Source organism: Schistocerca serialis, chromosome 12 (assembly GCF_023864345.2).
Source record: "Schistocerca serialis cubense isolate TAMUIC-IGC-003099 chromosome 12, iqSchSeri2.2, whole genome shotgun sequence".
Lineage (NCBI taxonomy): Eukaryota > Metazoa > Arthropoda > Insecta > Orthoptera > Acrididae > Schistocerca > Schistocerca serialis.
Genome location: NC_064649.1, coordinates 43,362,708 through 43,387,900, shown reverse-complemented (window position 1 = coordinate 43,387,900; position 25,193 = coordinate 43,362,708). Strand labels below are relative to the sequence as shown.

The 25,193-nt window shown below is 45.0% G+C and overlaps 1 protein-coding gene across 1 annotated transcript in view; it reads right to left on the bottom strand.

Moving 5' to 3' along the window:
• The window catches only part of LOC126428129 (all trans-polyprenyl-diphosphate synthase PDSS1), an 804,750-nt gene that overhangs the window by 443,739 nt on the left and 335,818 nt on the right, over positions 1-25,193 (bottom strand). Inside the window, exon 2 of the mRNA XM_050090031.1 lies at positions 12,118-12,171. Within this exon, the coding sequence (XP_049945988.1) occupies positions 12,118-12,171 (54 nt within the window). The remainder of the gene's footprint in view (positions 1-12,117; positions 12,172-25,193) is intronic.

Genomic DNA, 25,193 nt, shown 5'->3' with positions numbered 1-25,193 from the left:
TTATGGGAAGAACTTACGCAAAGTGTAGCCCCTCTACATAAGAGACCGCGTGTAGAACTCTTTTGTCACTCATTCTTGAGTACTGCTCGAGCGCTTGGGGTCTCCACCAGGAGTGATTAAAGGAGGACATCGAAGCAATTCAGACGCTTGCTGCTAGATTTGTTACCAATAGGTTCTGTCCAACACGCGAGTGTCATTGAATGCTTCGTGAACTCAAACTGGAATCCCTGGAGGGAAGAAGACGTCCTTTTCGCGAAAATAATGAGGAAATTTAGAGAACCGACATTTGGGGCTGCCTGAAGAACTGCCAACAAGTTATATTTCGTTAAAGACCACACATATAACATACGAAGGCTCATGCGGATGCATATGGAGGTCGTTTTTTCCTCACTCCATCTGGCAGTGGGTGAGGAAATGAAATGATCAGCAGTGGTAGCCGCGCGCGATTAGCCAACCGGTCTGAGACGCTGCAGTCATGGACTGTGCCGCTGGTTCCGGCGAAGGTTCGAGTCCTCCCTCGGGCATGGGTGTGTGTGTTTGTCCTTAGGATAATTTAGGTTAAGTAGTGTTTAAGCTTAGGGACTGATGACCTTAGCAGTTAAGTTCCATAAGATTTCACACACATTTTTTTGAGCAGTGGTAGAACGTACGCTTCGTCATGCACTGAGTGTAGCTTGAGAGTATGTATACAGACGTAGTTGCCTTGTTTGGGTCCGCTCTCCGAAAAAAGAGTTCTTAAAAAAATTTCACTCGCAGTTATTAACGATTACTCTCCAGAACACACGTCAGGAAATACTGATTCAACAATTTATGGTACGACATACAGTAAAGAAAGACAAACCTATAATTTGTAGATTTACATAACACTCTTCACACTGTTTACAGAACTACACTCTTTGAAAGTAAAGGAAGCGAAAGGTTCTTCACGACCTGTACAGAAACAAGACTGCAATTATAAACTAGAGAGCCAAAGAAACCGATACAACTGCCTAATATCGCGTAGGGTCCCGCGAGCACGTAAGAAGTGCCGCATCACGACGTGGCATGACTCGTCTTATGTCTGAAGTAGTTCTGGAGGGAATTGACACCATGAATCCTGCAGGGGGCTCCATAAATTCGTAAATGTACCAGGGGATGGAGATCTCTTCTGAACAGCACATTGCAAGGCACCCAGATATCCTCAATAAACTTCATGTCTGGGGAGTTTGGTGGCCAGCGGAAGTGTTTGAACTCAGCCACTCTGTAGCAATTCTGGAAGTGTGGGTGTCGCATTGTCCTGCTGGAATTGCCCAAGTCCGTCGGAATGCACAATGGACATAAATGACTGCAGGTGATCAGACAGGATGCTTACGTACGTGTCACCTGTACGTGTATCTAGACGTATCAGCGGTCCCACATTACTTCAACTACACACGCCCCACACCATTACAGAGCTTCCACAAGCTCGAACAGTCCCCTGCTGACATGCAGGGTCCATGGATTCATGAGATTGTCTCCATAGCCGTATACCTCCATTCACTCGATACAATTTGAAACGAGACTCGTCTGACCAGACAACATGTTTCCAAATTTCAACAGTCAGATCTCGGTACTGACGGGCCTAGGCGAGGCGTATGGCTTTGTGACGCTTAGTCATCGATTCCGAATGCCCATATCGATGATGTTTCGTTGCATGGTTACGTTGGCACTTGTTGATGGCCCAACATTGAAATTTGCAGCAATTTGCGGAAGGGTTGCACTTATACGATGAATGATTCTCTTCATCGTCGTTGGTACTGTTCAAAATGGTTCCAATGGCTCTGAGCACTACGGGACTTAACATCTGAGGTGATCAGTCCCCTAGAACTTAGAACCACTTAAACCTAACTAACCTACGGACATCACACACATCCATGCCCGAGGCAGGATTCGAACCTGCGACCGTAGCGGTCGCGCGGTTCCAGATTGTATCGCCTAGAACCGCATTTCCATAGCGGCCCGCGTTGGTACTGTTTGTGCAGCATTTTTTTCCAGCCGTAGCGATGTAGGAGAATTGATGTTTTACAGTACACTCGTGAAATGGTCGTACGGGAAAACCCCACTTCATCGCTTATTCGGAGATGCTGTGTCCCATCGCTCGTGCACCGACTATAACACCACGTTTCAACTCACTTAAATCTTGATAACTTGCCAGTGTAGCAGCAGTAGCCGACCTGACAACTGCGCCAGACACTTGTTGACTTGTGTAGGCGCTGCCGACTGCAGCGCCGTATTCTGCCTGTTTACATACCTCTGTATTTGAATACGCATGCCTTTACCAGTTTCTTTGGCGCTTCAGTGTACGAATAAAAGGTCATGAAAAAGAGGCAATAGTCGAGAAGGTGCTGAGACATGGTTGTGGTTTATCCCCAAAGTTATTCTTTCTGTACATTGAACACGCAGGGAAGGAAACTAGGGAAAAATTTCGATCGGATATTGCAGTTCAGGAAGAAGAAATAAAAACTTATTCGTTTTGTAAATAATATATGCGAACAAGCTTGTTAAAAACTAAGGACTGCCAGCGACATTGCAGTTCTATTAGAGGTAGCAAAGGACAGTTCAGAGAAAAGGACAGTGTCTTGAAAAGAGGTTATAAGTTGAATATCAACAAAAGTAATGAAAGGATAACACAATATAGCTGAGTTGCATCAGGTGGTGCTGAGGAAATTACACTACGAAATGAGACACTAAACGTGGTAGGTGAATTTGGCTATTTGGGCAGGAAGATAGCTGACGATGGCCTAAGGTAAGAAGATATAAAGCTCAAAATGGCAACAGCAAGCAGCGTGCTTCTGAAAAAGAGGAACATATTAACGTCTAACATAATTTTAAATGACAGGATTTCGTCTGTTGTAGAGTGTAGCCTTGAAGCCTTGTACAGAAGTGACAAAAGAGAAAACAGTTAAGGCAAGAAAATGACAATCTTTTGAACGGTAGGACTACAGAAGGATGCTGAAGATTAGGTGGTAAATTGAGTAACTAATGAAGAGGTAATGCATTGAATTGGGGAAGAAATATATAGCACTACTTCACTGAAAGAAGGATTCGGTTGATGGGACACATCCTGAGATGTCAAGAAATCAGTGGCTTTTTTTTATTGGAGGGATGTGATGGGGGGGGGGGGGGGAGGGGGTGAATCAGAGGGATACCAAGAGACGAGTATCGTAAGCAGGTTCAGAAGGATGTAGGTTGCAGCAATTGTTTGGAGATGAGCAGGCTTGCATAGGATGCAGTAACGTGGAGAGCTGCATCAAACCAGTCTCCGGTCTGAGTATGATAGCTACAAGAAGTTTCGCATGTGATGACGTCCAGCATCAAGAGTGTATCGAGGTGTGGTGACTGAAGTGGGACACCGCCATCACGGCAAAGTTTGGGCGCCACGCCTCTTGCTGGTGGCCGTATCCACCGGGCGGCCCCTTCTAGCACCGCAAAACGCCGCACGTCACAGGCAAGGTTTTGCGACAGGAAGACTTACTCGGCAACAAGCAAACAAAATCTTTGCTCTAGAAACCTCCAAAATCTCGATGTTGTTTACCTGGTCTTCAGTCCGAAGATTGGTTTCATGGAGCTCTCCATGCTACTCTATCCTGTGAAATCCTCTTCATCTCCGAATAACTACTGCAACCTACATCCCACTATCTGCACTGTATTCCTCTCTTGGTCTTCCTTTACAATTATTACTCCCCACACTTCCATCCAATACAGAAGTGGTGACCCCTTAATGTCTCAGAATGTGTCCCATCAACGATCCCTCAGTTCAGTCAAATTGTGCCACAATTTTGCCTCCCTAATTCTATTCAAGACCTCCAGTCACGTGATCTACCCATCTGACCTTCAGCATTCGTCTGGAGCACCAGATTTCAAAAGGTTCTATTTATAAACTGTTTATTGTTCATGTTTAACTTTCGTACATGCCTACATTCCAGAGAAATATCCTCAGAGATGACTTCCTAACATTTAGAGCTCCATTCGATGTTAACAAATTTTCTTCAGAAACGCTTTCCTTGGCATTGGCATCTACATTTTATATTCTCTCTGCTTCGGCCATTATCAGTTACTTTGCTGCCCAAATAGCAAAGTTCGTCTACTACTTTTAAGTGACTCGTTTCCTAATCTAATTCCCTCAGCACTGCCTCCTTTAATTCGACTACATTCCATTACCCTTGTACTACCTTCTGCTCATGTTCATCTTATAGCCTCCTTTGAAGACCGTCCATCCAATTCAACTGCTCTTCCAAATCCTTCGATATCTCTGACAGAATTGCTATGTCCCTGAAATTTAATTCCTTCTCCTAATTTTCCTTTAGTTTCCTTTACTTCTTCGTCAATGTAAAAACTGATTAATACCGGACATAGGCTACTACCCTGCCTAACTCCGTTCTCAACCCTGTTTCATGCCAATCGACTTTTACAAACGCAATCTGGTTTCCGTACAAGTTGTCAATACCCTTTCGTTCCCTGCATTTTACCCCTTCAGTACAAACATGCATTCTTTTAAAATTTATAGAAAACCTAAAACAACAGACACTGTAATATTCTTGTTCAGAAACAGACAAACTTGTTGCCTTAGACTCTATGCTTCCGTGTCTCATATCCGTATCAGTGTCAAAAAAGGATTTCCAAATACAATGGTGAGCAAAGCTTCAGGACATAAGTTACTTATGCATGATGTGTCACTGCCAAGTACCATAGCTATAAAGTAGAATAGTCAAGGCACCTGAAAAAAATACGCAATGAGACTAACAGAAAGGGCACTTTTATTCGAAGACAATAATTACACTGAAGTCACCGCTATTTATGATGGTTCAAAATGGTTCTAAGCACTATGGGACTTAACATCTGAGATCATCAGTCCCCTAACTAACCTAAGGACATCACACACAACCACGCCCGAGGCAGGATTCGAATCTTTGAGCATAGCAGCCGCGCGGTTCAAGACTGAACCGCCTAGAACCGCTCGTCCACAGCGGCCGGCATTTATGATGGTCCCCTGCTCATTTTCAAAGACAAGAGTTTGTTTTTAACAGGGTGCATGATCACCAAGAACGGCAATGCATGCTCTGAAACGTGCTCCTATGCTGACCACAAGTCTGGTAACGTATACTTATATGGATACGGTGTCTGCTCTTTCGGACATGTCTGAAAGAACAGACGCCATTGATGACCTGCAGCCGTCTAGGACGAAATTAGAATTATATTAATACCTTCAGCTGCTCACTGGCGTTGATATATATCAACGGGGACAGGTGAAAATGTGTGCCCCGATCGGGACTCGAAGCCGGGATCTCCCGCTTACATGGCAGACTCTCTATCCATCTGAGCCACCAAGGGCACAGAGGACAGTGCGACTGCATGGACTGTCTCGCGCACGTCTCCCGCGGGACCCACATTCTCACCTTGTATGTCCACACACCTCAACACACTCATTACTCGTGGAAGACATTCTTACCAAGTCCCGTAAGAGTTCGGGAAATGTGTGTACATCCCCACAGAAGAAGAAGGTCATGGCCGGTACTGCCAGAACTATATACTTATGTGGACATAGTGTCTGTTCTTTCGGTCGGGGCACACATTTTCACCTGTCCTCGTTTATATATCGCCCGTCAGCAGCTGAAGGTGTTAATATAATTCTATGTTTGGTACCGAGTTCTTGTGGTAGGGCGTTCCATTACTCGACCAGTGCGGTTAACACCTACTGGATGGTGGTTAGTCCAGCTGAATGTGCAACAATACGTCTCCGCAACGCATCACACACGTGTGAAGAGAACGGGCAGGCCAGTCAATTCACCGATCTTCCTCTCGTTCCAAAAATTCCTCCACCTGCGCTCTTAGATGCGGTCGCGCATTCTCATCGCTACAAATGATGTCAGGGCCGAATTTACCCATGAAAAGGGGGACACGGAGGAGAAATACAGTGTCATAATATCGCCGAACAATGAGTGAACCGTGTCCTAAAACTTGGACGTCAGCATTCCAATGCAACATCATACCTCTCCACATGGTAACACGTGTTATGGCCCGACGAAACTACAGCTGTAAGAAAATGAAACAGCTACAGCCGTCCACATGATCTTATTTTTTTATTTTGTAGCTGCCAGTTTCGGCGCTTTGATGCGCCATCTGCAGGCCGTAATTGATGCTGAAAGAGTCAACAGGATCATAAATGATATAAGAACGTAGGCTTTCCGCGGCCGGTGTCATAGTGATTAAAATTCTTCTGGGTATTACGTCGCGTCATTACTAAAAACTAACAACAATAATAAACTAAAACCGACGTTTCGGCCGAATTGCAACGGCCTTTCTCAGGGCAATTCGACCGAAATATCGGTTTTAGTTTATTATTGTTGTTAGTTTTTAGCAATGACGTGGCACAATACCCAGAATAATTTTAATCTCTAGGATCATAGCTGTCCGGTATGACTGGAGTTTTTGATTGCTCTGGGGATGGAGGAATGGAACTATAGCATATTATTAGTTCACTTTATTACAAGAACGATAAAAAATTACTTTATACATTATACAATTCATATCCACAGTTATGTGCGGAATATTTACAACTATTTTTGAATATTAAAGCCTAATTTGAGGCATAAATTTGCTACACTCTTCGCTTGAAGTACAAAATCACAGTAAGGATTCAATCTTAACACACGTGTCCTGATATTGTCTGCTTCATCGCAGGTCACGAATTGAGCGAGCGATTCCACGTTCGGTTCTATACGGGTCTCCGTGCGGTGGCGCTGGGGAGCTGATATTCCTGATATTCATGGTACACTCGTGAAATGGTCGTACGGGAAAATTCCCACTTCATCGCTACCTCGGAGATGCTGTGTCCTATCGCTCTTGCGCCGACTGTAACAACACGCACAAATTTGTGCCATTGTACCAGCAGCAACCAATATGACAGCTGCGCCAGGGTCTTGTTGTGTGGTATAGGCGTTGCCGACTCCAGCGTCGTTTGCTGCCCGTTTACGTATCTCTGTATTTGAATACACATGCCTATACCAGCTTCTTTGGCGCGTCAGTGTACAATAATTTATAATGTAGAGATCGCTTACTAATTACAATGTTCAGATTGCCGGTTTCGGCATCTGCATCTGTGAAGGTACAGGTTAACTGGAATTTTTACCGAGGAAAGGCAACATTAGAAGCATCCCAGTCACGGTTTACGGCATTTCGGTGTCAAGGCGTTCACGGTATTGTTAACGTGGCCCAAACATGAAACCTGCTCCATTCTTATCTCAAGAAACTGTGCTTTTTCAGGTCTAATTGTCTTCCACTTCTCTCGCTACTTCTTGTTCCGTTATGCTTCCCGATGCGTAGAGCTGCAAAATCTTAATTCAGTTATGGAAGTAAAATCGAAGTTTTACATGCCGCCGACGAAGGTGTCATTAGTAACAGACCACAAATTCGAATACAGGTGTGGTTTCGAGGTGTGGGTGTGAGCACGGGGGAGGAGGGTGATTATCAGCCTTGTCCTTTCCAAGGGATGTAACTTAGCATACGCCTTTAAGTAGGCTTCATTCATCTAAAGAATATTTTATATAATCACCAAAGAACGCCAACATACCCTAACTTCGATTGACAGTACAACGAAATAGAGGATGGTTATAATTAAGATTACTCTATAGGAGTCAGTGTAGACGGAGAAATGTTTACCGTATGGGAGTTTGTGGTAAGGACTATGGGACCAAACTGCTGAGGTCATTGGTCTCTAGGCTTACGCACTACTTAATCCAACTTAAACTAACTTACGCTAAGGACAACACACACACCCATGCCCGAGGGAGGACTCGAACCTCCGATCGGGGGAGCCGCGCGAACCGTGACAAAACCCCTAAGATCGCACGGCTACCCCGCGCGGCTTACCGTATGGGTACCCAACTTCATAGGAATATGACCAGACTGTGAACAGCACGATTGGCGTTGTCAACAATGTTACATCTACATTTATTCTCCGCAAGCCACCCAACGGTGAGTGGCGGAGGGCACTCTTTCCTGTTCCAGTCGCATATGGTTCGCGGGAAGAACGACTGCCGGAAAGCCTCAGTGCGCGCTCGAATCTCTCTAATTTTACATTCGTGATCTCCTAGGAAGGTATAAGTAGGGGGAAGCAATATATTCGATACCTCATCCAGAAACGCACCCTCTCGAAACCTGGACAGCAAGCTACACAGCGATGCAGAGCGCCTCTCTTGCAGTGTCTACCACTTGATTTTGCTAAAAATCTCCGTAACGCTATCACGCTTACCAAATAACCCTGTGACGAAACGCGCCGCTCTTCTTTGGATCTTCTCTATCTCCTCTGTCAACCCGACCTCGTACGGATCCCACACTGATGAGCAATACTCAGGTATACGTCGAACGAGTGTTTTGTAAGCCATCTCCTTTATTGATGGACTACATTTTCCAAGTACTCTCCCAATGAATCTCAACCTGGCACCCGCCTTACCAGCAATTAATTTTATGTGATCATTCCACTTCAAATCGTTCCGTACGCATACTCCCAGATATTTTACAGAAGTAACTGCTACCAGTGTTTGTTCCGCTATCATATACAATAAAGGATCCTTCCTTCTATGTATTCGCAATACATTACATTTGTCTATGTTAAGGGTCAGTTGCCACTCCCTGCATCAAGTGCCTATCCACTGCAGATCTTCCTGCATTTCGCAGCAATTTTCTAATGCTGCAACTTCTCTGTGTACTACAGCATCAATCGCGAAAAGCCGCATGGAACTTCCGACACTATCTACAAGATCATTTGTATATATTGTGAAAAGCAATGGTCCCATAAGACTCTCCTGTGGCACGCCAGAGGTTACTGTAACGTCTGTAGACGTTTTTCCATTGAGAACAACGTGCTGCGTTCTGTTTGCTAAAAACTCTTCAATCCAGCCACACAGCTGGTCTGATATTCCGTAGGCTCTTGCTTTGTTTCTCAGCCGGCCGGTGTGGCCGTGCGGTTCTAAGCGCTTCAGTTTGGAACCGCGTGACCGCTACGGTCGCAGGTTCGAATCCTGCCTCGGGCATGGATGTGTGTGATGTCCTTAGGTTAGTTAGGTTTAAGTAGTTCTAAGTTCTAGTGGACTGATGACCTCAGTAGTTAAGTCCCATAGTGCTCAGAGCCATTTTTGTTTATCAGGAGACAGTGCGGAACTGTATCGAACGCCTTCCGGAAGTCAAGGAAAACGGCATCAATCTGGGAGCCTGTATGTAATATTTTCTGGGTCTCATGAACATATATAGCGAGTTGGGTCTCACACAATCGCTGTTTCCGGAATCCATGTTGGTTCCTACAGAGAAGATTCTGGGTTTCCAGAAATGACATGATACTCAAGCAAAAAACATGTTCTAAAATTCTACAACAGATCGATGTCAGAGATATAGGTCTATAGTTTTGCGCTTCTGCTCGATGACCCTTCTTGAAAACTGGAACTACTTGTTAGTGTAATGCCTTTCCTTTAGGTGTCTGTGCTGGCACAGCGACGTAGGGCTGAAACACAAGCATCAGTGTGCACAACAATTGCAGACAATCAACATCAATCTAGACACGGTGAGAAGGGCTTTACTGTTTTATCAAAACAACAGCAATAGTGCCGCTGCTCTTCGCGAGTATCGATACATTAAGGGAATACGGAGTTGTCCTGATTCCGCAGGAAATTTCTCCTGGAAGTGATCGACGACTAACTGCGCCACAAACTGTTGAAGAAATTACTGCGCCATAGCTGACAATGCTGGACGCAAGTGCGGTCTTCAAGTAGTGCACGAACTGTGTCACCACCGCTTAACATTTCATGATCCATCGTTCCAAAAATGCTGCGAATAACTGTGAAATGGCATCTCTAGTGCGGTACCAGACTGTCGTTGATGCAGATGGTCGTCACCTTGTGCAATGTTTGTAAAGTAGGATCGTAAACATGGTACGCAATTAATAAATGTTACCGTCTCATGTGGAAATTAAAATGTGTTACTTTCAATTGTTTATTCGTTATTGCTCTTTCGCATGTTCCTATAAATGTTTCCACAAAGCTTCACTGTCCTACGATCACTCCTTTTTCTTGGGGGCCCTCTCAAACACCGAAAGCTTAATTATATTCACTCTTTAATTTCGTCAGGAGATACTTAACACTCTCCAACACGAACATCGACGGAAGATAGCGATTATTAAAAATCTGCAATGCTGATAATTTCCCGAGTATTTACAGTTACACTGAAGCGCAAAAGAAACTAGTATAGGCATGCGTATTCAAATAGAGATATATGTAAACAGGCATAATACGGCGCTGCGGTTGGCATCCCCTACATAAAGAAAAAAGTGTCCGGCGCGGTTGTTAGACCGGTTACTGCTGTTAGAATGGCAGGCCATCAAGATTTAAGTGAGTTTGAACGTGGTGTTTTAGTAGACGCACGAGCGATGGAACACAGCATCTCCGAGGCAGCGATGAAGTGGGAATTTTCCCGTACGACCATTTCACGAGTGTACCATGAATATCAGGAATGCGGTAAAACATCAAATCTCCGACATCGCTGCGACCGGAAAAAGATCCTGCAAGAATGGGAGCAACGACGACTGAAGAGAATCCTTCAACCCGGCAAAAGCGCAATCCTTCCGCAAATTGCTGCAGATTTCAATGCTGGACCATCAACAAGTCTCAGCGTGCGAACCAATCAACGAAAATCATCGATATGGGCTTTCGGAGCCCTTGATGACTACACGACACAAAGCTTTACGCCTCGCCTGGACCCTTCAACATCGACATTGGACTGTTGATGACTGTAACCATGTTGCCTGGTCGGACGAGTCTTGTTTTAAATTGTATCGTGCGGATGGACGTATATGGGTATGGAGACAACCTCATGAATCCATGGACCCTCCAAATTAGCAGGGAACTATTCAACATGGTGGAGGCTCTGTAATAGTGTGGAGGGTGTGCAGAGAGTGATATCGGACCTCTCATATGTCCAGATACGACTCTGACAGGCTAAACGTACATAATTATCCTGTCGAATCACCTGCATCCATTCATGTCCATAGTGCATTCCGACGGGCAGTTCAAGCAGAACAATTGCTGCAGAGTGGCTCCAGGAACACTCTTCAGAGTTTAAACGCTTCCGCTGGCCATCAAACTCCCCAGTCATGAACATTATAGAGCATATATGGTATGTCTTGCAACGTGCTGTTCGGAAGAGATCTCCACACCCTCGTACTATAACGGATTTATGTACAGCCCTGCAGGATTCATGGTGTCAATTCCCTCCAGCACTGCTTCAGCCATTAGTCGAGTCCATGCGACGTCGTGTTGCGGCACTTCTGCGTGCTCGCGGGGCCCTAAACGATATTAGGGAAGTGCACCAGTTTCTTTGGTTCTGCAGTGTATATACTAACGGCTCTGCAATCACAGGTAATGACGGAGTGGGTTGCGCGTTGCTATGCCCCAGCACCGATTACAAGGAACTAACTTCCTTTCTCATGGAGATTTTTAGTTTTTGTGCGCAAGTCACAGCTTCACTTTCTGCTTCATATTACTTACAGAATCTCACAACCAAATATATTCTGAATTTAAAGGATTTAATAAGCTTGCTCCAAGATATATAGAACCAGCCCGACTCAAGAAAACTAATCCATTGCTAATGTAAGTTTTGAAAGCCACCACGGAAAACGAAAATCTTGGGAAGAAATTAAAATTTATGTCGATCAACGAACAAGCGGCCATTATTTTCATTGTGTTCGTTGATTCTTTGCCGACGGACTAATTGTATAAATGGTTCTCGGGCGAGACGTCGGATGTCATCGTGAAATTACCACACACTATATCATCGGCGCATCTGACCCATATCTTCAATTACACCATGAAATACTGTGGGAATCTCACCTGCAAGGTCTAGCTAGAGATCAATTTAAACATTAAATATAATGAAATGTAGGTGACCTGGTGAAGGCCTACACTCAAAACGGCATATTTATCATCGACACGCTTCAAAGGAAAATATTATTAACACACACAGCCAGACATCGCAGCGAAACTTGGAGCCACGCTTATTCCTCTTCCAGAAAAAAATAGACACGAGACCGGAATCTGTGAACTGGTTACTCACCATTGCCGCCACATCGCCGCTACACCTCTTTGTCTCCGCGAAGGCAGGCGCGCCCTGGAACACAAGACGGGAGGGTAATGAGGAAACACAAGTAGCAAGCCCGCATCACGCGTAGATTGAGAAAACGAGTCAGGCTCGCTTGAAAGTACCACAACGGTCACGCAGTCACCGACTTGTCCGACACTGGAATGGTTATTTAAGCAGAGAACAGCATAATAGTTGCACGAAATTTCTGTCTATCGCCGAGCGGTAAGAGGCGCCTTGCCACGATTCGCGCGGCTCTCCTTGACGTAGCTTCGAGTCCCCCTTCAAGCATGCGTGCGTGTGTTGCCCTTAGCGTAAGTTAGTTTGATTAAGCAGAGTATAAGCCTAGGGACCGATGACCTCAGCAGTTTGGTCCCATAGGAACTTACCACCATCCACTTCTACACTGCTGGCCATTGAAATTGCTACACCAAGAAAAAATGCAGTTGATAAACGGGTATTTATTGGACAAAAATATTATACTAGAGCTGACACGTGATTACATTTTCATGCAATTTGGGTGCGTAGATCCTGAGAAATCAGTACCCAGAACAACCACCTCTGGTTGTAATAACGGCCTTCATACGCCTGGGCATTGAGTCAGACAGAGCTTGGATGGCATGTACAGGTACAGCTGCTCATGCAGTTTCAACACGATACCAGAGTTCACCAACAGTAGTGACTGGCGTATTGTGACGAGCCAGTTGCTCGGCCACCATTAACCAGACGTTTTCAATTGGTGAGAGATCTGGAGAATGTGGTGGCCACGGTAGCAGTCTAACATTTTCTGTATCCAAAAAGGCCCGCACAGGACCTCCAGCATGCGGTTGAGCATTATCCTGCTGAAATGTAGGATTTCGCAGGGATCGAATGAAGGGTAGAGCCACAGGTCGTAACACATCTGAATTGTAACGTCCACTGTTCAACTGCCGTCAGTGCGAACAAGATATGACCGAGACGTGTAACCAATGGCACCCCATACCATCACGCCGGGTGATATCCTAGTATGGCGATGACGAATACACGCTTCCAATGTGCGTTCACCGTGATGTCGCCAAACACGGATGCGACCATCATTATGCTGTAAACAGGAGTCATCCCAAAAAATCACGTTTTGCCATTCGTGCACCCAGATTCGTAGTTGAGTACACCATCGCAGGCGCTCCTGTCTGTGATGTAGCGTCAAGAGTAACCGCAGCCACTGTCTCCGAGCTGATAGTCCATGCTGCTGCAAACGTCGTCGAACTGGTCGTGCAGATGGTTGTTGTCTTGCAAACGTCCCTATCTGTTGACTCAGGCATCGAGACGTGGCTGCACGATCCGTTACAGTCATGCGGATAAGATGCCTGTCATCTCGACTGCTAGTGATACGAGGCCTTTGGGATCCAGCACGGCGTTCCGTATTACCCTCCTGAACCCACCGAATCCATATTCTGCTAACAGTCATTGGATCTCGACCAACGCGAGCATCAATGTCGCGATATGATAAACCGCAATCGCGATAGGCTACAATGCGACCTTTATCAGTCGGAAACGTGATGGTACGCATTTCTCCTCCTTACTCGAGGCATCACAACAACGTCTGACCAGGCAACGCCGGTCAACTGGAGTTTGTGTATGAGAAATCGGTTGGAAACTTTCCTCATGTCAGCACGTTGTACGTGTCGCCACCGGCGCCAACCTTGTGTGAATGCTCTGAAAAGCTGATCATTTGCATATCACAGTATCTTCTACCTGTCGGTTAAATTTCGCGTCTTTAGCACGTCATCTTCGGGGTGTAGCAATTTTAATGGCCAGTAGTGTATTTATCAACAAAATACGCCCATCGTTCTGCAGGATTTGTCAACGGGAAAAATGGCGCCATTTTGTGTATTTGGCCACTTAAAGTGTCCATTCAATGAGAACTAGGGGAGGAAGACTGTAAAAATGCACTCGGTGTTGCACTTCTTACCTAAAGCTTAACATAGAAGCTTCCTTTCTTTCTTTTTTAAATAAAACTGGTTGACTGAGCAACCCACTGCCAAATCGCCACACCCTCCACACACGTCGAATAGTAGTTTGGACACCCAGATATGGGCAGCAGACAGAAGCGTTGTGATCCTATGGCGTCCCCTGCACCAGCATCAGAACAAGTATGAAGCCCGCTGCGTGTTTCCGTCGCTGGCAGGGGAGTGCAGTGTGGCTTAGCGTCCTCTCGCTCTCCTTACTCGCCGTATGGCGATTCCGCCCTCCCAATTAACTGGATAGGTTGTTTAATTCTTGCATTTTAATCATGTCACTTATAAGTGAAATCTTCGAAGTACAGTTCGTTAATATACCAGAGGAATGCAGGCCTCTGCGTGTACTTCACTATAGCGACCTTTAGTAGCGATAGCTCCTTTCCATTAACAGCCACATTCGTTTTCCGACGTTTCCTTCTATTGATTACAAAGTTTGAGAATGGACTCTTATTGTCCTCCTGGCTGCCGATTGGCAATCGCTCGTTTCACTGATGGTGGCAAAGGCAAACAGAAAAAAATTTGGAAATTTGTGGTTAGGTCGTATGGGACCAAATTGCTGAGGTCATCGGTCCCTAAGCTTACACACTATTTAATCTAACTTAAACTGACTGACGGTAAGGACGACACATACCACCCGTGTTCGAGGGAGGACTCAAACCTCCGACGGGGGGAGCCGCGCGGACCGTGACACGACGCCTGAGACCGCGCAGCTATCCCGCGCGGCGACAACAGAAAAATAGCTTCGTTGTTTCTCTTCATGCTGGATTACTCTGTACGCCGGGTTTAGTTTGAGGTTGTATTTCAGAACCGTTTCAGTCCGGCAATGTAGCAGTTTACAGATCAACGTCGTATGAACAGCACTTCAGGGACGCCAAAATTTTAATTAATCTGCTGTTGACTGATTTTTCGTCGCTTCTTGGCAAGACAACATAATTAAAAATGAAAAACACAATATTTTGTACGTTCTACTGCATTAATTTTCTTAGCTAACAGGTATTCGGCTTGCAATGCTACAGGCTGGCCATTCGTATAATAATTAGTATTGTATCTATCTTCTACACATATATAATGTCCTATGTCGTGGTCCCATCACCTTGTTTGGGCATATCTAGGGAACTATTACAGGGATTTTGATAGGCTCTCACTAACATATAGACCGATTCACGAGGAAGGCTTTGTACGTAATTAATAAATATTTCGTGCAAACTTGCCCTTGGGGGGCACCTAGGAATAATTTATACATCTGAAAAATCATAATTTAATTCGAAGAACTGGACAGCAAAGCCACAACTTTATTCAGGAAAAAATAATTCGTGACAGAAGGAGTTAAATCAAAACTCCAGGCAGTGACCCGTAAACGAAATTATCGTTACGCCTGAGAAGTCGTCCGGTCATACACATCTGCACTGCACTGAGGTGATAAAAGATATGTGTGATGCTGAAGTTTTTTACTGCATGAACAACGAAAATGAAGTACACGATAAACTTTTTTCTTTTCATTACGGGCATGGATGTGTGTGATGTCCTTAGGTTAGTTAGGTTTAAGTAGTTCTAAGTTCTAGGGGACTGATGACCACAGATGTTAAGTCCCATAGTGCTCAGAGCCATTTTCTTTTCATTATTCTGTGGGTGGGTATCAGCTATAAAAAGTTTCGAAGGCCTGTTAAATTACGTGTAAAGTGTGCTGGACGCTGCTCATTTTCAAATAATGTATGAATATACAGTGAGGTGACAAAAGTCACAGGATGGCGATATGCACATATTTAGTTGGTGATAATAGCGCATGCATAAGCAAACAAGGGCAGTCCATCGCCGGATCTGTCATTTGTACTCAAGTAATTCATATGAAAAGGTTTACGACGTGATTATGTTCCCATGACGGGAATTAACAGACTTTGAACGTGGAATGTTGGTTGAAGCTAGACGCATGGAACATCCCATTTCGGAAATAGTTAGGGAATTAAATATTCTGAAATCCACATTGTCAAGAGAGTGCCAAGAATTCAAAATTTCAGACATAATCTCTCACCACGGACAACGCAGTGGCCGACGGCCTTCATTTAACGACCGAGAGCAGCGTCGTTTGCGTAGAATTGTCAGTACTAACAGACAAGCAACACTACGTGAAATAACTCCATGCCACGTCGAGTTGGCTTCACTATGTCAGCACAGTGAGGTCTGACACAATATTAGGAGGTATTCCGTAACTTTTTTCACGCGTGCGAAGTGGGAGGGTAGGTAATTGAAAATAAATAACCATGAACATACAAACTGCTCACGTTACATGTTAATCATGTTTCTATTTCACTAGCAGTGTTTAAATACTAGCGGACAGAATAGAACAAATTATCAAGAAACACTGATTTCAGATGAGATTCAAAAATTGACCTACGGTCTCTCAACGTTTTATACTATCGGGCATGTGATCAAAATTCTTTATGGCTGCACACTGAAATCCTTTCTGAGCCACTGACAACAGAGGAAAGAAGACTTTTTTTTTGCGTTGTAGGTGTGAAAGTCTATTCTTCTCAAACTGTGACGGCTTATTTATTGACAATGTTTTTGGCGAATACATTATTGTGAAGGTATATTAAGATGTCTAACTTATGTGCAAGGTGCCTACATAATGACTACGTGAGCACCACATTTTCGTTCCTTCATTGCTTCTTTGGCCTTGGAATTCTACAAAGAAGATTCTGTTCTGTTTTGTGATATTGGAAGATTCTTTCTAATAAAATATGATGGTTCTCAGTACAGTGAGCTGCATTAAGGTCCATGCAGACATCTTCCATAATACAGATTCTTTTACACACATCTTTTATACTTTTGGCCCCGTTTATTACTTCAGGTGTGCATCACAGCCTGATCTCGTTCTGGACTCAGAAATGAGACAACCTTTTCCAGTAATCGTTGCAAGATTAGCTTATACAACCCCTTGTAGCACATAAATCCGCAAGTTGTTTTAAGAACTGTCTCTTTCTCTACCAGGTTTTAATATAACTACAATCTTAGCGCGTCAGAATGAATCTTTCACTCTGCAGCCGACTGTGTTCAGAAACGTTCTAGCTTATTACAACTGCCGGACTGGGAAACGAACCCATGACCTTTCCTTTCGCGGGCAATGTTCTTCCCGGCTGAATTATCCAGGAAAGACTCCTGACCGTCTTGCAGCTTCACTTTTGAAGGTAACGCCTAGTTTTCAAACTTCACAAACGTCTTCCTGCTTACCTTGCTGAACTAGCACCCCTGGATAGTAGCCACAAGCTAGAAGAGATTCTGTCAAATTGATAGGTCAATCAGTAAGGGCATGTCCCGCAAATGGCAAGGTTACAGCAGAATTAGACGCAGTTGTTAAGCAAAAAAAAAAAAAAGAGAAAATTCACACAATCATCTAGCATGACAGAGCGCTTTTGTGGCTTATTTCCGTTTTCTGGATTACACGGTGCAAGATAACAGAATTCTTGAAAGCATCCGACCATGCAACAGTAGCGTGCGAGATGCGCTGGGAAAACCCAGCCAGCGCCTAAAAACGCGCGTGGTTACTGCCCATTATCCAGTTTTTTAATGCTTCAGTAAAGTAATCGCTGTTACTGAGAGTTACCGTCCCAGGACTATAACAAAGGTCATTCGTTCAGTTACGTGGGAAGCTGCCAAGTGAATACACGTCTCTGGCCTTGAAGGCATCTGCGTGCTCAAGACTTTTCCCTCCTGCACACTACAGTTCGACAAACTGAGTAGGTCTGCAGAAGAAACAGACAAAGAAACTGTCAGGGAAGGGATAAAGCACTCCAGGCCAAAATGAGGTTAAAACAGGTATAGCATTATTGGCACACGAAATCGAGAAAACGCTAGCACGCAACTCAAACAGAAGTGCGTGAAAACTGCACAAAATCAAATTCCTTTACAAAAGGGAAAAATACATCATTCGCGGAATGGAGATTGAGAACAGGCAGAAAAATCTCGACACAAAGTATTCAAAATACTGAATAGTAGAAATAAGATGTGCATGACATATTCCTGGTAACTACACTGAACAGCCAAAGAAAATGGTACACCTGACTAATATCGTGTAGGGCCTCCGCGAGCAAGCAGAAGTGCGCCAACACGACGTGGCATGGACTCGACTAATGTCTGACGTAGTGCTGGAGGGAACTGACACCATGAATCCTGCAGGGCTGCCCATAAATCCGTAAGAGTACGAGGGGGTGGAGATCTCTTCTGAACAGCGGTTGCAAGGCCTCCCAGATATGCTCAATAATGTTCATGTCTGAGGACTTCGGTGGCCAGCGGAAAGTATTTAAACTCAGAAGAGCGTTCCAGGGGCCACACTGAGCAATTCGGGACGTGTGGGTTGTCGCACTATCGTGCTGGAACTGCCTAAGTCCGTCGGAATGCACAGTGGACATGAATGAATGCAGGTGATCAGGCAGGATGCTTACGTACGTGTCACCTGTCGGAGTGGTATCTAGACGTATCCAACTGCACACGCCCCACACTACTACAGAGCCTGTACCAGATCCTATACCCGTACACGTCCATCCGCTCGATACAATTTGAAACTAGGCCCGTCAAACTAGGCAATATGTTTCCAGTCATCAATAGTCCAATGTCGGTATTGACGGGCCCAGGCGAGACGTAAAGCTTTGTGTCGTGCAGTCATCAAGGGTATACGAGTGGACCTTCGGCTCCGAAAGCCCATATTGATGATGTCTCATTGAACGAGTCGCACGGTTTGTTGATGGCCCAGCACTGACATCTGCATAATTTGCGGAATGGTTGCACTTCTGCCACGTGGAACAATTTTCTTCAGTCGTCGGTGGTCCCGTTCTTGCAGGATCTTTTCCCAGCCGCAGCGATTTTGGAGTTTTTATGTTTTACCAGATTTCCGATATTCACGAAACACTCGTGAAATAGTCGAATGGGAAAATCTCCACTTCATCGCCACCTCGAGATGCTGTGTCCCATCGCTCGTGCGCCGACTTGGACACGACGTTCAAACTCAATTAAACCTTAATAACCTACCATTGTAGCAGCAGTAACCGATCTAACAACTGCGCCAGACACTTATTGTCTTGTATAGGCGTTGCCGACCGCAGCGCCGTATTGTGCCTGTTTACATCTATCAGTATTTAAATAAGCCCACCGGTGTGACCGAGCGGTTCTAGGTGCTTCAGTCTGGAACTGTGCGACCGCTACGGTCGCAGGTTTGAATCCTGCCTCGGGCATGGATGTGTGTGATGTGCTTAGGTTTAAGTAGTTGTTAGTTCTAGGGGACCGATGACGGCAGTAGTTAAGTCCCATAGTGCTCAGAGCCATTTGAACCAATTTGTATTTGAATACGCATGCCTATACCAGTTGATTTGGCGCTTAAATGTAGAAAAGAAGTTTCGAAATCAATTAGATAAACAAAAGGGCAACATGCTAACAATTAACTCCATGAAACTGAAGAAGACTTCCAAAAAACAACACTAGGATTTTTTCTGATCATTTGAAACAAAGCTTAATGGGTATTTGCGCTAATATCTGTGCTTCAGGAAGAAAAATAGGTAGCTGGTATTTAACAACCAAGAAAACTGCAAAGAGCTAGAAAGGTTTGCATATATATCAGTTTGAATGAAAATGGCGATTTTCAAGCACGTTTCAGATCAAACAGATCTTCGCCAAAACAAATTTTAGTTCTGAAACTAATTCCCAGACATCAAAACATTTATAATACACTCATGATCAGAAAAAATGGAACACCTTGAACGGCTACAGATAGGACGTTCATATTCACAGGACTTTTACATTAGCATGTTCTGCAGAGATGATTAGCATTTGAACCATGTCGGTCCGCGGGTTCAATGTCAACACCGACACCATTGCACACCACCACCTACCGCTAAAATGTGCCTGCAGCACTCGTTCTCGCTATGAACAGAAGGTAATGGATTAGTGTGACTTGAGCAGACGTGCAAAAAAATGCTTCAAATGGCTCTGAGCACAATGGGACTTAACATCTGAGGTCATCAGTCCCCTAGAACCTAGAACTACTTAAACCTAACTCACCTAAGGACATCACACACATCAATGCCCGAGGCAGGATTCGAACCTGCGACCGTAGTAGTCGCGCGGTTCCGGACTACAGCGCCTAGAACCACGTGGCCATTGCGGTCGGCGCAGACGTGCAGGATGCCTCGCTCACGTAAGCGCGAAGTGTACTGTCAAATCAGTGAGCTTGAAAGAGAACGCATTATTACACTCCTGGAAATTGAAATAAGAACATCGTGAATTCATTGTCCCAGGAAGGGGAAACTTTATTGACACATTCCTGGGGTCAGATACATCACATGATCACACCGACAGAACCACAGGCACATAGACACAGGCAACAGAGCATGCACAATATCGGCACTAGTACAGTGTATATCCACCTTTCGCAGCAATGCAGGCTGCTATTCTCCCATGGAGACGATCGTAGAGATGCTGGATGTAGTCCTGTGGAACGGCTTGCCATGCCATTCCACCTGGCGCCTCAGTTGGACCAGCGTTCGTGCTGGACGTGCAGACCGCGTGAGACGACGCTTCATCCAGTCCCAAACATGCTCAATGGGGGACAGATCCGGAGATCTTGCTGGCCAGGGTAGTTGACTTACACTTTCTAGAGCACGTTGGGTGGCACGGATACATGCGGACGTGCATTGTCCTGTTGGAACAGCAAGTTCCCTTGCCGGTCTAGGAATGGTAGAACGATGGGTTCGATGACGGTTTTGATGTACCGTACACTATTCAGTGTCCCCTCGACGATCACCAGTGGTGTACGGCCAGTGTAGGAGATCGCTCCCCACACCATGATGCCGGGTGTTGGCCCTGTGTGCCTCGGTCGTATGCAGTCCTGATTGTGGCGCTCACCTGCACGGCGCCAAACACGCATACGACCATCATTGGCACTAAGGCAGAAGCGAATCTCATCGCTGAAGACGACACGTCTCCATTCGTCCCTCCATTCACGCCTGTCGCGACACCACTGGAGGCGGGCTGCACGATGTTGGGGCGTGAGCGGAAGACGGCCTAACGGTGTGCGGGACCGTAGCCCAGCTTCATGGAGACGGTTGCGAATGGTCCTCGCCGATACCCCAGGAGCAACAGTGACCCTAATTTGCTGGGAAGTGGCGGTGCGGTCCCCTACGGCACTGCGTAGGATCCTACGGTCTTGGCGTGCATCCGTGCGTCGCTGCGGTCCGGTCCCAGGTCGACGGGCACGTGCACCTTCCGCCGACCACTGGCGACAACATCGATGTACTGTGGAGACCTCACGCCCCACGTGTTGAGCAATTCGGCGGTACGTCCACCCGGCCTCCCGCATGCCCACTATACGCCCTCGCTCAAAGTCCGGCAACTGCACATACGGTTCACGTCCACGCTGTCGCGGCATGCTACCAGTGTTAAAGACTGCGATGGAGCTCCGTATGCCACGGCAAACTGGCTGACACTGACGGCGGCGGTGCACAAATGCTGCGCAGCTAGCGCCATTCGACGGCCAACACCGCCGTTCCTGGTGTGTCCGCTGTGCCGTGCGTGTGATCATTGGTTGTACAGCCCTCTCGCAGTGTCCGGAGCAAGTATGGTGGGTCTGACACACCGGTGTCAATGTGTTCTTTTTTCCATTTCCAGGAGTGTAGCATGAATAAGAGATGCATCCGTCCGGAAAATTCCTGCTTGTGTGTGACGAAGTGTTTCGGCAGTGCAATGGGTGTGTGCAGAATGGTTCACGGAAGATCGTAGAACACAATGAGACGGAGCAGGTCGCACCACCCAGACCCCCCCCTCTTCCCCAAAAGAAGATCGACACATCCGAATGGCACTGCAGGACAGATCTACATCCTCCTCGGCTCTGGCGCAACACAGCAATAGTGTAACACTTCCTACACTATCAGGGGTGACAGCCCGTCGCCGTTTATTAGGGTATGGGTTATGTGCGCGTCGTCCACTCTGCACATACTTCTGACGAATGCGCGGAAACACGTTAGACGACAATGGTGTATACAACGATGTCACTGGGGACAAGAAAAGCATCAGATAGTATTTTCGAAAAATCCATGTTCTGTTTGTCTGAAAATTATGGCCGTGTTTTGGTTTGCCGCAGTCAGGGGGACCGGCCACACAGTGACTGCATTCGCACAAGACACAGCGCCAATTCAAGGCCTTATGGCGTGGGGTTCTATGGAATACAACAACAAATCACAGTTGGTGCGAGTCCAGGGCACTGTAACCAGTGAGACCTAAGTGAACGACGTCCTGCGACCTGTAATCATACCCTTTCCGCACAACACCCCAGATGCCATTTTTCAGGAAGACAATGCACGACCACATGCTGCCGCACGAACAAGTGCCTTCTTGGTGTCACAGGGTGTCAGCCTTTTGCCGTGGCCCGCCAGATCACCAGACTTGTCGCCGATCGAAAATGTGTGGGATATAGTGAAACGACATGGGCAGTGCTGTGACCCAATGACAACCACCACAGATGAGTTATGGAATCAGATGAATGCAGCATAGATGGCTATACCACAGGACACCATTCGCGCCTTATACGCGTCAATGCCATCACACATGGAACAAGTAATGAAGGCCCATGGCGGACCCCGTGCCTACTAAATAACAGGACACATACTGAACCGAAGCGACCGAAATGCTACTGATTTCTTCAGAACATCCTAATTTAGGTGTCCTTTGAATATAAACGTCCTATCTCTAGTAGTTCAAGGTATCCTGTTTTTTCTGATCGTGAGTGTAAAAAGGTAGTTAGGACCTATATAGATTTTTAAAACGCTTATGACTCAGCGGACCTTAAGTTTCTCTTCCAAATTATGAAAGAACAAGGTCTGGACATTAAAACCACTGAAATTATTAGCGAAAAACTAAATGAAAGAAAATGTAAGGTTAAAATGGAGAAATTTCGAAACATTTTAAATTTACTATATAAATGAGTCAAGCTGATGGACTCTCTCCGTTGCTTTTCAGTGTCGTAGAAAAAGTAATCGGAGAATGTCGAAAATTAAAATCGGACTTAATAATTGGTGAATCAACCAAATTAGGAAAAATCAATATTACGGTAGGCCGCTTAGCGTTTCCAGACGAACTTGCGATTCTATATCATGACATTCAAACAACACAAAAACAAATCGAAATTCTTAAAGAAACGAAGGAAACAGTAGGTCTCCCAATATCATCTGCAAGAAAGAAAATAGATTTCTGGCAACAGTCTGGTACCTAAAATTCTAAAACATAAATACGGAAAAAACTAATGTTTCACAGTTCAAATATTTAAGCGAAACCATTCAACAGACTGGCCTGGAAAAGAATGGTTACGAAATTCGTTGTCATAAAATGGAAAATGTCCTCAAAGTTGCAAACGATATCTATAACAAAAATGCATCTCAAAATACACAGAAGTGAGGCATCACAGCCATCTAACCAAAGGGCGTATGGGGTTGAAATAGTAATTTTAAGCAAAAAGATACATTGAAAAAATTCCAAATGGAGTATTTTACGTCCAAATGATCCTGAAGAAGGAACAGCCAGACTAAGAGCAAGTATAGAAATTGCAAAGTATACCAGTACTAATCCGGGAATGAAAAACGCAGGCAAAAGTCCTATAGCAGTATTAAAAGAAAAGGCGGTTCTAGGCGCTACAGTCTGGAACCGCGTGACAGCTACGGTCGCAGGTTCGAATCCTGCCTCGGGCATGGATGTGTGTGATGTCCTTAGGTTAGTTAGGTTTAAGTAGTTCTAAGTTGTAGGGGACTGATGACCTCAGAAGTTAAGTCCCATAGTGCTCAGAGCCATTAAAAGAAAGGAATCAACAAACTTAATGAGACAGGATGTGTAATTTTGCGAATGTAGCAGTAGAGCTGAAATTGAAACAATAAAACGGATCTGTGCAGCAAAGTAAGATTGATGCAAGCAGGAATAACAAACCTGATATACCAAATAGAAAAAAGCAAGAAAAAAAAAACAGGCACCATGTAATTATAAGTCTGCAACACTACCAAGGAAGAAAACAGAACACTGCAATGAACGGGTAAAGAAAAAGTACGAGAAAAAGAATCTAACGATGATGGCCTAAATGGTCAAGAGTTCTGTTGCCCACGGATGAAATAATCGATGGTCGCGGCCTTCAGTCCCATAACTAAGTTACACATTCAATAAAAATAGAAAAAACTGAAGTTCCAGAAACACAAATTATGCTACTGACAATGGGAACGCGCCTACCATCATCACCGATCTCGTCCAAATTTATGGTACGAATATGTGCAGGACTTGGCCAGTAGCGCTTCTGGAGACACTTTTCTTATCAGGAAAGAGTTTCTGAATGCAACCAGTTAAATGGTTAAAACCACGCTAATATGTGTCACTTTTAATCTCAAGAAATAACAGGACAAACCCTTTACGAAGCTTGATTTCCATTGTATTATTTTTAACTTTTTTGTATTGGCGGTGACACATAATTTTATTGTGTTTTTAACTGGACCCTGACCCTGACGATTATTGTCTAATTCTTTTCTAATAAGTATTGTGAAGGTTAAGCCAAGAAATGAACCTGTCTTTATAATAAATGAAAAGCACCAGGTTGCTTTTGTTCTACAATATTGTAGAACAAAAGCAAATTGGTGCTTTTCATTTATTGTAATGTTGTTCTACCAAGAGCCGATAGAAGGTTCTGTTAAAATGAACCTGTCTTTGCACTCACCTATCACTCCGCTACAAATGTAACACCTTTTTCTGAGTTTCTGGCTTTTCGATAATCTGGTCCGACCTAGATCAGATAAAAAACATTCTACTGCATTTTTTGTCTTGATAGGCACAGTTCATTGTTTTTAGCACACCGCTGTTGTTCAGGAGTTGAAGCAGAAACGTCATGATTGGGATGGACAGGCCCCACAAAACGATAGCGAAGCCTTTTTCAGAATAGTATCAAATCCGCAAAAGTGTTCATCTACCGGAAACCGTACTGGCGCAACAGAATATACGTCGTCTAAAGTCAATAACATACAGCTCTTCACAACCTTATTC